Raw genomic sequence first — 14,859 nt, 5'->3', positions numbered from 1 at the left:
AATAATAGAAATACACACATACTTTTTAATGTCATGTTTATCCTCTTTATTGATGATTGATTATTGTGTATTGTCATCGCCTCAGTGGTGCAGTGGAGTGCACTCTGCCTAACCCACTGGAGACCGTGGCTCAAATTCTGTGGAAAACACAATATCTTTAATTTTAAACGTAATGCTATCATGTCTATTGCACTGTCTAATCTCAGTGGGAAGTGGAGAGAGCTGTGAGCTAACCCCCTGGAGACCGGGGTTCAAGTCCGGTTTATGTCCTCTGATGGAAGACACTTATTTCCATTTCATGCGAATTATAACGTCAAGGATAACCATTGTGACGACTTTATTCAGTGTCGTGATGGTCCATTGATTAGTTTGGAGGTTCACACTCTGAACAGCTCAGGTTCGGATCCCCGCAAAACCGTAATTTTTTTTTTTTTTATCGGTCGTCATGAAAAAAAACATTAGGGGTAACACTGTTGTTTTTTATTGGTCGTCATGAAAAAAACATAAGGGGTAACACTGTTGTTTTTTATCGGCCGTCATGAAAAAAAACATAAGGGATAACACTGTTGGTTTTTATCGGTCCGGTCGGTTACCGTCCGGTTACTGACCGGTTACCGGTCCAACTCCTCAACCAGTAGACCACGGACGCCCCCCTGGACGTTCCCCTTGTGGTACTCCTGGAAGGGCTCCACCAGCCTGTCCTCCCGGTAGAAATGGGGGATGAAGGAGCCCGGGTCCGAGTCGGGACGAAGCTCCCACCAGCGTGCGCTTCACCTGACCGCCGCGTCGCATGATGGTGGGGGCCGCGGCGAGCGCTGGTACATCAGGGTTAAAAATGGTATTATTATAAATAAATAAAAATGTATTTGATTTGATTTTGATTCATTAAACTCAAACGAATGCCTTACACACATGAAAAGACATCAAATACAATTCACGGTAAAAAAAAAAAACACAATCAGGTCCAGGACTTATTTCCAATGTGGAAATACACAAAAACACAAAACATCAGGACGAGACAAGACACTCACAGAGTGTGTGATAATCAATAAAAAAGAAAATATATATGTTTATTTTTTTGTTTTCGGTACGCACCGAAATGAAACGGGCATCGAACAGTTAGACCAATACCGAACGTTTTCTGAATGCGCGTATCGTTACACCCCTGGTCCGGGTCGCTCTCCTGAGCCTGGAAGTCCCCGTCGTTCCTGGAAACCAGTAGGTTGGCCAACGGTCCCAGAGATGTGCCGACGCCCTGTCCCCGTGCCAAAGCAACACGCCGCAGAGTGGACACAGAGCGACAGGGAGGAGCGCAAAGAAAGGCAAAGAAAGAAAGCCACATCAACGAGCACGGGAGGGCGAGAGGACCTCTTCCTCAGGTTGAGGAAGAGCGAAGTAGCCGATCCGATGGGCCCAGGGGAGCTTGGCGGCTTCCAGCCATAGGACGTGATGGGACGGAGGCAGACACGCGGACATTTAACACACACACACACACACACACACACACACACACACACACACACACACACACACACACACACACACACACACACACACACACACACACACACACACACACACACACACACACACACACACACTGATCGTCCTCCTAGCCTCCTCCTAGCCTACTTTTCAATAAAGTCACACCGATTATAATGACACAAATTTAATGATTATATTTCAAAAGTAGGCTATGACATTTATTTTAGTAATATCCATTCCTCGTTGTATGCAGTATATATTGTCCTTTACTGCACCATTGGGGCGATTCTAGGTTCTGTCTTTTGGGGGGGCTCAGCCCCCAGAGACCACAGGGGTGTATGAAGTACATAAAGGCGGACAGTGACCTGGTGGAGATCCTGCATTTATTCTGGTGGGGGGCAAATCGATCTATTTATCTATCAATCCAACACATCGTATATTTTTTAATAGTCCGCTGGTGTATCGTCAGAAAAGCACAGAGGTTTTGTAACAGTTTAACCTCAGTTAAACTCACAATACCAATGAGCATTTCATCCCTGAGGAAAGGATTAAACACATTGTGGCTAGACTCTAGCTCTTAAAGAAATAAATTGTTTATAACTTAACCTTTTTATCTGAGTTATAGACAACACTGTTATAAATGTAGCATAATGTATTGTTATATTATCCATGATTTTTTTTTGTCCTGTCCAAGATTCGATTACCTTTATTTTTTTAGTTAATGTGCTGTTGCATGTCTAAGCCAATAGATGGCAGTGCGGGCTAAATGATGCAGTTCTGGACAATTTGGGGTATATTGTGGGGTATAAAATTGTGAAGACAACTAAAATGTGAACTTCAAAACAAATATTGTCTTATTGATATCGGAATATTGTATCAACATACCTTTAATAAAACTAGTACAAGTACAACGTGTACTGGACTAATTCTCTGAGAAACAGACCACTATTTCGGGAGCACTGAACAATGTCGCCTCACTTTCAGGGAGGCCCATCTATCAATCTATATATATATATATATATATCTCGTTTAGGATCTATTTTCTCAAGAACATCACTCTCAACAGACATGCTTATCATGCTGCGCACCATTACAAGCCTCTGCAGACTAAAACATGAAGCAATTCAAGAAGAGGCATAGATAGAATCGTCTTGTGGTCAACTGTCATCTAATACGGTCATGTAGTGCCCCCAAGGAAGCATCCTAGGGCTTTATATCAACGACATGGAGTCAGCTTGTACCTGCAACCTCTATCTTTATGCAGACGATTCAGCCCTCTTAGTCTCTCATCATGATAAAACTGTGGTGGAGAGTTTACCAAGTTCAGAACTTCAGAAGGCTACATGGCCGTCTGAAAACAAACTGTCCCTCCATTTAGGTAAAACTGAATCAATACTCTTTGGATCAAAAATCCAGAGAGAGAGAGCGAGAGCGAGAGAGAGAGAGAGAGAGAGGCCTCTACATGTGTTCCTATGCAGTGTGTGGATCTCTCAGTACTCCCCCCACGACTCTCTCCTGCTCCCTCCCCCCTCTCTTCCCTCCTCCCTCCTCCCTCCCTCCTCCCCCGTCCCCCGTCCCCCGTCCTCCGTCGAGGAGAACGGGGGAGCTTCTAAACACAAGGGGTTCACAGGTGGGGCTGTCGAGCTAGCCCATATTTAGAAGTAATAGAAGGTATAATATGCCTTCTATTTCTAGATCTTCTGACTAAGTTTAGGGTACTTATTTGTAAGTACCCTAAACTTAGTCGTTGACTTTCACTCGATGCTATTCACTGACAGTAAAAAAATAAAGTATTATTATTAGTATTATTGTATGCACTGCTGTTCATAGACTACTAGCTCCAGCGCTCCTTGCTACGTTTCTAACTGGTAGCAACTCACCAGGACTCTTCACCAACTCTCCAGTCATTCTCCTCTGACCATGCGTTTATTTGTCTCTGACGGCCATCGGCTCTCGGTATTTCCTCATTTGCCCTCTCACGTCTAACCGGTTCGAAATGATATGGCTGTGGGCCATCATAAATGTTGACTGTGGGTCTTGCCACCTCTTCCCCGTTAGACGCCATAGTGCTAGTTCTAGTATGCGTCTACCTCAGGTGACGTCATCGCCGAATTGCGTAAAAAATAACCGTTCCTAACCAAAAACGACAAAAACGGGACTTTAACACCATTTGAGATATTTCTAACTTTATATACATATTTTGAGTGCTTTATGTACCCATTAATCGAAACTTTCGGTTAACCTGCACCATGGGCTTTAAGTAAGGATTCATGTAATCAGAATAATGTACAAGATATTATCCCTTGATGCAATGTGTCAAACGTTGTAAAAAAAAAAGAGTTATCTTTCACACCATTCATTGGTATCTTTTAGACTTGAAGTTAACATGATAAATTGATCATGTTTTCGTTTAACTTTCGTTAGACAAACATGGAGTGAAGGGTGACCAATGCTAGGAATCTTCTGACTCTGTCCCATTAGAATAAAGCTGCATTCTAGAGAGAGGACCGGCATGATCTGACTCAAGCATCACTGAGATCTAGACATTTAACCTGTGACCTTTTTAAGTGGATCCTCTTCAACCACGATTGCAGATTGTGATATAAGGTATGAACTAGGAAATAATGGCAGTAGAAAGACAGCAATTAGAAAGTCAAAACAAGAGGTAGTTGGCATTAAGGACATGCCAAAAGGTAAGTGAAACGAACACAATCATGTATAATGTGGGGTTTAATTGCAGTCTATTTCACAGGTCAACTTTGCAGGCTTTTTCTAATAACAAAGGTAAAGGTAACGACAGTGTCGAAATATCAAGCGTAAGTTTAATATATACAATTATATACAAATGATATAAACCCTGTTTATAGAATAGAATACTTTGGCATTATACAAGGTAGAACTACGGCTATGGCGTCCTCCGTTGATCCATTTGATCGATAGGCAAACTGGTGGGGGTCGAAGCTGGGTGGGAGGCGGGCTTTAAAGATGAACGGAGCTGAGATCTGAAGTTTAGTTGATATAACAGATGTATTGTCTGCCTTCTCATTGGTACAATAAATAAAAAGGGCTGAACTTGCTAAAAGGGATTAAATTGTCCGATGAAGGGGTGAAAGTGTTACAGGGCGCCGCCATGTTGGATTTCAACAATCAGCTACGTCACTGGCATGGTAACCTACTCCTACTCTGTGGCTCTAGCAGCCATAGCTGGTAATGAGTCAGGCTCTGAGGCTCGCTGAAATGGCTACGGAAAATAAAACAACCAGGTCTACAGGAGGATCATACTGCATTGCCCCTGGCTTCATTAATGAATTATATAGGGCCAAGGCAGCTGGGGTAATCATACATTTCCGCAGGCTACCTTTGAATAGGAAACCAGCCCTAAATACATGGCTGGCAGCCTTAAAACTGACTAACCCTCTGATGTAAATCAGCCCCCGTCATGTCAATCTCCACAAGCTAGCACTCCGACCATAAAGTGTATAAACTATTACTCACGACGATATCACAGATCTAAGTTTCCAAGCTGCTAATTAAACTACGGCGGGTAAGTAAACAGAAGTTCCACAAATGTCCCTTTCTACTCACCCTGTTGTTCGCCGACTACCCGATTGCCGATGCAGAGGGAGTTAAACTCGAAGAAGTAGTTTCATAGTAAGATTTATCTGTGCAATATCCATCAACATCCACCAGAAAGTAAACCTCCAACATCCACCTAAAGTAAACGTGACACTCGTGAATCCGCCTCGCATCTATTTAATTAGGCTACTAACTACATTAAAAAAGTATTTCTACTCAATCTAAAAAGGTTAAACAATAACTATCTCCGCCTCGACGTGAACTTTTTTATACAGCGCACAGGCTGGATGCGCGCAGGCTTGATGCGCTCCTCTTATTTTTGTGGAGAACCAGCGCCTTGAATATGTAGGTACTACAGCGTTTGTACAGCTCGTTGCGTTTCCGCAATGAGTCCGTCTTTACAGAGATATTCCTCAAACGCATCAAAGGAAAACGGAGGGGGAAAGATTGTTTTCGCCTTGCTACTTGGTTGCTATTTATGGGGCGCTCCAGTGTCTCCGCTCGGACGTCCCGTAGAGAGAGCATGGCCACTTCCAAAACCTCTCTCGCCGCACAGCATCCGAAATGCCCTATGCACGGTTATGCAACCTAATCCCACCGTTAGATGGTCAAGGTTGACCGGGACCTCTCGGCAGCAGACCGATTCAATGGCAGTGTCCATGCTCCGGCAGCACCCACACGCACACCAGTCACACCCACATGATCCGAAGGTGGAGCTGGAGCCAGAAATTGATCCCTCTCCACCGGGTGGCAGTCGGACACTACAGGCATGTCCCTCACAGGCCCAAACTCGTAACCAGCCATATTAAAATCACTATTTTCAACCGTGGAGTGAATAAGACATTCGCGAGTCTGCAGCAACGACCTAGTTGTACCATGCAAGTGACATCATCGGCGCTCTAATACTAAAAGACGCATTATCTTTTGTTGCTAAAAAAAAAGCTATATATTGACTTTTTAAATAATTTTCTGTCATTCTTTTATTTTTAGAATGGTCATAACTAAAACGTTAACGATGTTTATTATTTCAGTTCAGTTAATCTTTAATGTGGTGAAAGACCAGCCTTTCAAAGCATTTCATGATCACAGGTGTTCGAGCTACTGGGCGGTAGTAGACGCACGCAGGGCTTCTCCCCGGTGTGAGTCCTCACGTGGATCTTCAGCTTGGAGCCATGACTGAAGCGCCTTGCGCATTGGTCACCCATGTAGGGCTTCTCCCCGGAGAGAGTCCTCATGTGGCAATTGTCGTGCTCTTGTTGAAAGTAGTTCGAAACGGGTGGCTTTTAACTCACTTTATTTGTTTAAGTATTTCGGTATGGTAACTATGAAGCAAAAGGGAGTGAATTGTATCCAACACTAGCAGAGAAATACCGTGAGCTACTTCGAGCCCCGGGCTTAGGCCCGACTCTCTCTGCGGGGCGCCTATGATTCTCTGACCTCAGCTGGCTGAAAATGGACCAAGTAGGCGTGGCTTATGTGAAGTGGGCGTGGTCTAGCTCTTAGCTTCAGCTTCCGCGTCTGTCTTAAAGATGCTGCCTTCTTGGTTCCTGGGCATGCACATTCAGCAGGACCTGACCTGGACAATAAACACCAAGGCGCTTCTGAAAAAGGCCCAACAGAGATTGTATTTCCTAAGGATCCTCAGGAAGAACAATCTTCAGGAGAAAATGCTGATGAGCTTTTATCGCTGCACCATTGAGACTGTCCTAAGCTACGGCATCTCGCTGTGGTTTGCCAGTTGCACTGCAGCTGAGAGGAAAGCACTCCAGAGGGTCATAAAAACGGCACAAAAAGTCATTGGATGTCCTCTTCTCTCTCTTGACAATAGACACTGCCTCAGGAGAGCTCATAGCATCCTGAGACTCATCCCACCCAGGCCATAATCTGTTTGAACTGTTGCCCTCTGGGAGGCGCTACAGGGCAATCAGGTCAAGAACAAATAGGCTTAAAAACTGTTTCTACCCCAGAGCTGTTATTTCTCTAAATAATGCAGAATTATAAATGACTGCATTATCATACCAATCTGACCTTTTAAATTGGCTGATATTTTAAAATATTTTTTTTTTTTTGAGTTCAACATTCTAAATTTATTTTCCAAAAATACACTCATTTTCTCATTTAGTTTTTGTTTTAAAATCACTTATTTTGAGAGCCTCTACCCCAATTTCGTTGCACTTTGTGTAATGACAATGAAGAGATTCTGATTCTGATTCTGTGGCTGGGGTAGATATTACAGCTTGTGTGTTCAATCCTGCTTCCTAGTGGCTATGTGGGGGCAGCTTACGTGCTTAAAATACATAACACATGTGGTCCTCCAGGTGCCTTTTCTGACTGAAGAGCTTCGTGCATTTGTTCAGACCTGTCGGGCTTCTCTCCGGTGTGAGTCTTCATGTGGCTCTTCAGGCAGGCTTTATAAATGAAGCGCTCCGTGCATTGGTCACACTTGTAGGGCTTCTCGCGGGTGTGAGTCCTCATGTGTCTCTTCAGGCTGCCTCTCTGTCTGAAGAGCTTCGTACATTGGTCGCACTTGTAGGGCTTCTCCCCGGTGTGAGTCCTCATGTGGATCTCCAGCTTGTCTTTCCGAATGAAGAGCTTCGTACATTGGTCGCACTTGTAGGGCTTCTCCCCGGTGTGAGTCCACATGTGGGTCTTAAGGTGGCTTGTCGTTAAGAAGCGCATTGCGCATTGGTCGCACCTGTAGGGCTTCTTCCCGGTGCGAGTCCTCATGTGGCTCTTCAAGTGACAGTTCAGACTGAAGAGCTTCATGCATTGGTCGCACTTGTAGGGTTTCTCGCCAGTGTGAGTCCTCATGTGTCTCTTCAGGCTGCCTATCTGTCTGAAGCGCTTTGCGCATTGGTCACACTTGAAGGGCTTCTCCCCGGTGTGAGTCCTCATGTGGATCTTCAGCTGGTCTTTCCGAATGAAGAGCTTCGTACATTGGTCACACTTGCAGGGCTTCTCCCCGGTGTGAGTCCTCATGTGTCTCTTCAGGTGTCCACTTTGACTGGAGCACTTTGCGCATTGGTCACACTTGTAGGGCTTCTCTCCGGTGTGAGTCCTCATGTGGATCTCCAAGTGTACTTTCCCACTGAAGCGCTTCGTGCATTGGTCGCACCCGTACGGCTTCTCGCGGGGGTTTGTCCTCATGTGAACGACCATATTGTCATTATTGCGGCCCTTGCGGCCGCCCCGATGCCTGGTCAGCTCCTCAAGGCGGACCAACCGCACGCTGCAGTTCAGCCTCTTGGCCACGCTGCGATCCACGGACAGCGAGCTCAAGGCCTCCGGTTCTGACGTGGTGAAGAGGGTGTCATGGCCGTCCACCGCCAGTGGGCCCTCCCCTTTTCCGTAGACGCTCAGGATCCGCAGCTCCCCGTTGTGACTGGACATGTGGGAGGAGCCAGGGGCGTCCACACCCACATTCTCCGAGGTGTCGCCGCGCTGCGTGCTACATTCTCTGATGTCATTGCCGTTTTCTTCAGAGAGGAAAACAAAGACAGAGAAAGTAATGGTTTGAATTCATGATTTGCACAAAGGGATACAGCATGTACTTTTACACACTGATGTATTGGAAGAAGTATATTTTGACACTTTCTTTCTAACTTCTATTTGTTTATTATGCATTTTCCTTGTTCCCCTTGGGGGGGTCAAGGGTCAAAGGCTCCAGCTGAGAAGGCACCGCTACGTCTCCACCTTTTAAGGATGTGGGGAGGTCATAAAGACACAACCCAGGTCATCTGTTGTTTCCGATCACCTGTTTTACCAATACTGTAGTTATACTGGGAATCAGAGCGGATTCAGCATTCCTGACACCTGTCATGAAGAAGATGTAAATCATTCTACTATAGACTGTATAGTAGTCCTGGTGTTTTAGGAGGGCTTTGGTCATGATGCTTTTCAAAAGAGGACCAGGCTTTTTAGCGCAGTTAGAATCGAGTACATTCTCAGTTGGTAGGTCAGTTTGCTTGCATGGATGCAATGTGTATTACTAACCTACAGCGGGCATGCCTCCACCAATATCCTCTTCAACCTTGATTGAAATGGTGTCTGGGGTCTCCGGCTTTCCACATAAAGAAGAAAACACATTTTCATTTCCTTTCATTTGCACAGAATAGTTGTTAATCCCCAATTACGATAGACTGGATTCCCCCAACCTGCTCTGACGGCGATTTGAATTCGCCCTTCATAAGGGTCTGGAGAAGAGCATTTCTTATCTTTCTACTTCCGATACGTTTTTGGAGAAGCTGAAACTGTTTTTTTAAACCAAAATTGTACCGGGGGCGAAACTTGTACCGCCTACGTAATCTGCGTTAAAAATTTCCAAACCGTCCTGGCAACGGACGAACGATGACATAGGAAGGTTCATGAATATTCACAAACGTTCGCGCTCATTCATTGAGCGTCGCAAGACGAAATAACATTAAGCAGATAACACTTATTTTACAAATGACATTTATTAGCGTTGCTAACTTTATAAATGCATTGTATTTAATTGTTTAATGGCATTTAGCTAGTAAACTGAGTGTATTAACACAAGCTAGCTAGACTATGATACACTTTAAAACACTCGGTTTACTCGCTAAATTCAATACAATACAAATATAAAGTAAAAAAATGTGTTTGTATTATGTTATTTCTTCTTTGGCAACATGAGCACGAAGCAACGGACAATCGTGTCGAACGGTACAATTTTCACCCCGGTACAATTTTGGTGCGACAGCGCCAATAAACAAGTTGGCTTCTCCCCCTGGCACCCTATTGGCTGGTTAAACACAATGACGATAGGGAAGCGACGGCAAGCAGACATTTGCGTACAGAGTCAGTTGAACAAGTTGATCAAGCCTCTTGTGCTGAAGAAAATGACAGCAGCTTCCCCAGACCAACGAGTCTGGAAATAGCCAGGCTACACGTACGACTCATTAAATCATAGAGGAGTGTGCTTTCTATGGGTGTGTGCTGGGGTTGTAACAGAGGAAGCCTCTCATTTGGATGCTGAATAAGAAGATGATTTCCAACCTGCACACTCAGCTCCTCGTGGCAGACCAGCCGCTCGCCGCGCTCCAGGCTCAAAGATTCACAGTTTTGGGGAAGGACGTCTCCTCCAGCACCCTCCTCCCTAGACTCAAAGCTCAAGTGGTTGGCCAGGTTAAGGACACTCAACGAACACCAGCGCAAAGTGATCTGAGCACAACATGACAAGCGAGGCAAGCACAATATATCTATTTGGACACTAAAAGGCAACAACGTCTCCTTCCCTCTAAGCTGATCAGCCAACATTCATGCATTATGAATTCATTGATGTTTGAGAATGATAAACCAGCTCATGTGGCATCTGTCTTGAAACCCTTCTGGGCTCTTGACTGATTCCATCTTTGAAATGCAACTCCGAAGTTTGACTCGTGTTTCAGCAGGGCGCTGGTCATGATGCTTTTCAAAAGGACCAGGCTTTTTAGCGCAGGTAGAATCAAGTACATTCTCAGTTGATCCAGGTTGTTTTCTTGAATAGATGCAATGTGTATTACTAACCCACGGCGGGCATGCCTCCACCAATATCTTCTTCAAACTTGATTGAAATGGTGTCTGGGGTCTGCTGCTTTCCACATAAAGAAGGAAACACACACAAGACATATTCTTTCATTTTCACAGAATAGTTGTCAATCCCCACTACCGACAGATTAGGCGTTTTCACACTGCCAAGCTGGTTCGGTCGTGGCTTGGCGCGCCCTGCAATTTCAATGTCTTGCCTGCCTATTTATTTTTTTTTATTCAAGACCCTCGCATGCAAGAATGAGTTCACATCTGAATATAGACAAAAACGCTAGGGATGGGCAGATAGTCGATTCTATCGACTATCGCCGATAGATGGATTCCATCGTCGATCGTCTCAAGTTGCCGATAAAAAGGCGATAATTTTTTTAATAATAAAAAAATGAAAAATTTAAAAATGGCGCTGTGGTGGCTTTTTTTTACAACTTAAAAAGCCCCGCAAATTGTAATTGAAGTTATCTGGCACAGGTGTAAACACACTATGTAGCGCTGACCTGCCGTATTCACTCACTGCTACGAGGAGAGGGGAGGGGCTCGAAACCTACCGCTCTGCTCGCACGGCGATATGACATCACATCCCGCTGCACATGTCACTTTGAAAAACTTTGAAAAGAAGAATTAAATAGAAAGAAATCTGCTTGAGCAGGGGAAAATGTTTCACAATTCATTCTCATTTGTAAGGGAAACACTGATATGTGTAACTATACTCAAAGCCTGTGTTTTCTTTCACCATATTAGCCTACCCTGCAGCACAATGGCAAAGGCTGCGCGCACAGCTTACGGGGCGATGTATATATTTTTGAAATGTTTAGGTTTATGATATCAGGCTATATGATCAAACTAATGAAATATTAGAAGAGACAATTTCATATAATTATGTCGGTGTGCATAAGACAGTCCCATTGACATTCACAAACATCCAAGTCAAAAGGTTGCCGGGTTTATTTGGAACAGAATAATAAGACATTCGTTTCAAAGTAGGCTATATATGTAGGCCCACTTACAAAACGCTTTTAAAAGAACAATTATAACTGAGTATTGAACATAACACAAGTATAACAGATGGCGAAGCCTTCACAAAACTCTTTTAAAACGAAACGAAAAAATGCTTGCAGAGCAAATAAAATAGAAATGGGCACAAAATTGTCTATAGGCCTATTGCAGACTGCATAACGCAGTCGAAAGAAAACGAAATTTGGATTCAAAGGAACGAAATAATCCAATGTTTACAAGCTTTAGCTGACAAACAATAATAGTCCAATTGTATTGTTCAGTGCAAGTAGGCCTAAAAGCATAATAATAAATACAATTTAAAATGAAGTCTAAGTGTCCATTTCGCAAATTAAAAAATGAAAATAAATTATTTCAGAGCAAATAAAATAAAAATGGGCACAACATTTGCTAGGACTATTGCAGACTGTAGAACCAATCGAAAGAAAACCTAATTTGGATTCAGAGGAACGAAATAATCCAAATGTATGCCTAAAAGCCTAATAATAAATACACATTTTAAAGTGTGTGCATAGCCTACAGGTTTCTGGACAAGAACACCAGCATATTCACCTTTTCTGGCTTCAACAAGCTCCTCAGTGGCGTGACAACGTTGCCTGCAGTGCTAAATACACGCTCTGAAGGTGAACTAGTAGCGCATACACAAAGATATTTACTCGCAATCTTGGCCATTAACGGAAAGCGGTTCTCGTTTGCCTTCCACCATGCGAGTGGGTCACTGTCCCCATCCAGTGCATCTTCTTGCAGGTAGGCTGTTACTTCTGCGTTTGCCCCTCAGTGAGTGTCACAGGTTGCTTCGCCTTTCTCAAAAGGCTACCCAGGGAAGGTTTTATTTTCTTAGGTGGTGGTGGTGGTGGAATAGGTGCCACTGGCTGCTCCGTCTCAACATCCTCCACTCTGACCCTTACCTGTCCGGTGGTCTGCCTCCTGCAGAATGATACCATCTCTGACTCCAATCGAACTCTCGTGCTGTCGAGGGAAACGGCATCGATATGGTCGCCCTTGTAGCGGGGGTCGAGGAGAGCAGATAAGCGCATTAATTTTAATGACGCTTCATTGTCGTATTTGTTATCTAGTTCCCGCAGCACCCCGCTTTTAATGACGGACGTCATCCGGACGTCATCGTCGTCTTCCTTCAAGACGTTGTCTTTCAATAATTGTAGCGTGGGCAGCAAGGAAGAGACTGTCACATGGTTTTCGCCAGACAGTATGTCCGTAAAGTCAGAAAGAGGTTTTAAAGCTTTGTTCACTGCCTCCAGCACAGCTTCATCTTGCCATGTCAGGTTTGGCAGGGGACGGCGGCTTCTGTCGTTTGCGAAAACCCTCTTGATTGCTGCGGCCTGTTCCAGTATCCTCTCTGCCATCTTCTGCTTCGAACCCCAACGTGTTGCACAGTCCTGTTTTTTAAATAAGACTGATTAGCCCAATAGCCTGCATAATAATATTTGCCTATTCATAATAACACCACTAGCCTACTAATAAAATCGAATAATCCTACCGTAATCAAAGCATGGTTGGGGAGTTGGAGCTCATCCTGGGCTTTGCTCAGCTCCCGTTTCCGTTGCCAACTATGCGAAAAGGCGCCGTTGATTGCCCGGCAGACCCCAAACGCACGACTAGTGCGATCCTTTTCTCCGTCAAGTGCATTGTTTATGGCCACATTCAAATTATGTCCAAAGCAGTTCAACCAGGGCCATTTGAGCTCCCGGACGGCTGCAATAATGTTTGCACCATTGTTGGTTGTGATGCAGGATATTTTCTCTTCCTCTATGCCCCACTCTTGAGCGCCGACTTTGAGGGCGTCTGCCAGCACATCTTTCGTTTGATTTTCTGGGACGAAGGATGTGGTCAAACACTTCGCCTCCAGTTGCCAGTCTTTGCTTATATAATGGGCTGTGAGAGACATGTATGGCGTCATGTTCACGGATGACCACATGTCTGAGGTCAGGGCAATGAAGGAGGCCGATTTTAATTCGGTGACAACCGACGCTCTGGTTTCATTGTATATATTGGGGATGGCAGTTTGGGAAAAGTATTTGAGCGTAGGCAACTCATACTGCTTGTCCAGCGTTGCCAGCATTTCTTTGAAGGTGGTCTTCTCCACCGTCTTGAAGGACACCATTTCTTTACACAAATACCGGGTCACAGCTGTGGTACACTGCTTCCATCGAAGGCTGTCTCGCTTGTATTTGGTTCCCCTTGAGAAGGCGCCCAGGATGGAGGGCTGCTGCGAGGTTGTAGCAGCAGCGGAGGCCGCGGCACGTGGCGCTAAAGAAGCATGATCTGCCGGGTGATGCACTCTCAAATGACCGTGTAAATTTGTTGTCTGGGAATCCTTCACCGGAATCATCCTTCTACAAAGCCGACATATCGGCTGGTTGACGTCTTTAGGTTCACCTTTCTCATTTGGCTTGAATCCAAAAAACTTCCATATGGGCGAAATTGCTGTCGTCTTACTAACTAAGATAGCCTCCATTTTTGTGTAACATGTCACATGTGCTGTGCCGCTGGAACCGCCGTATCGAAACTTAAATCAGCGGAGGCTCACGCTGATTTTTTTTATAAAAAAAAAGTTGTGTGCGCTCGCACCCCCCCCCCCGACGATCGCTAGGGGGCACTATCGGACGATGGAAGCTTGTAGGCGATTGCCCAACCCTAAAAAACGCGATGAACTATTTACAAGTGCAAAAATGCCAACAAATTCTTTATTTTGCTCACCAGCAGTTCCTCACTACGACTGGACATGTGGGAGGAGCCAGGTATGTCCACACCCAGAATCTCTGAGGTGGCGCCACGCTGAGTGCTACGGTCTCCAAAGGCATCGCAGTCTTCTGCAGAGGGAGAAAAAAAGGAAAAAGTATATTTATATTTAGATATTGCATAAAGGGAGGCATTGTGTATTTGCACACGTGAAAGAAACTCTTTAAATGTATGCAACATTGACACAGAGGGTTTAAAATGTGTACTGCTGACAAAGATTCACAGTTTTGGAGAGGGACGTCTCCTCCAGCCCCCTCCTCCCTAGACTCAAAGCTCAAGTGGTTGGCCAAGTTAAGGACACTCAACGAACACCAGCGCAAAATGATCTGAGCACCACCACATGACATGCGAGGCAAGCGCAATAATTCTATTTTGACACTAAAAAGCAACAACGGGTCCTTCCCTGTAAGCTGCTCAGCTAACATTTATACATTTTGAACCCTTCTGGGCTCTTGCCTGATTCCATCTTTGAATTGCAAC

The 14,859-nt window shown here is 44.7% G+C and overlaps 1 protein-coding gene across 1 annotated transcript; it reads right to left on the bottom strand.

Annotated features, from left to right (window-relative positions):
* Nucleotides 1–4,197: 4,197 nt before the first annotated feature.
* LOC132455281 (zinc finger protein 431-like) lies at nucleotides 4,198–8,227 on the bottom strand. Its single transcript, XM_060049120.1, has one exon. It carries the CDS (start codon nucleotides 8,218–8,220, stop codon nucleotides 7,342–7,344), a length of 879 nt encoding a protein of 292 aa, XP_059905103.1. The 5' UTR covers nucleotides 8,221–8,227; the 3' UTR covers nucleotides 4,198–7,341.
* Nucleotides 8,228–14,859: the final 6,632 nt, after the last annotated feature.

Source organism: Gadus macrocephalus, chromosome 4, assembly GCF_031168955.1.
Source record: "Gadus macrocephalus chromosome 4, ASM3116895v1".
NCBI lineage: Eukaryota > Metazoa > Chordata > Actinopteri > Gadiformes > Gadidae > Gadus > Gadus macrocephalus.
Note: the sequence above shows the minus strand (reverse complement) of the source record. Positions and strands in the feature narration are given on the sequence as shown.

Excerpts from the sequence above, each read along its gene's own strand:
- LOC132455281 (XM_060049120.1), bottom strand. The coding sequence starts at position 8,220 with ATGGTCGTTCACATGAGGACAAACCCCCGCGAGAAGCCGTACGGGTGC.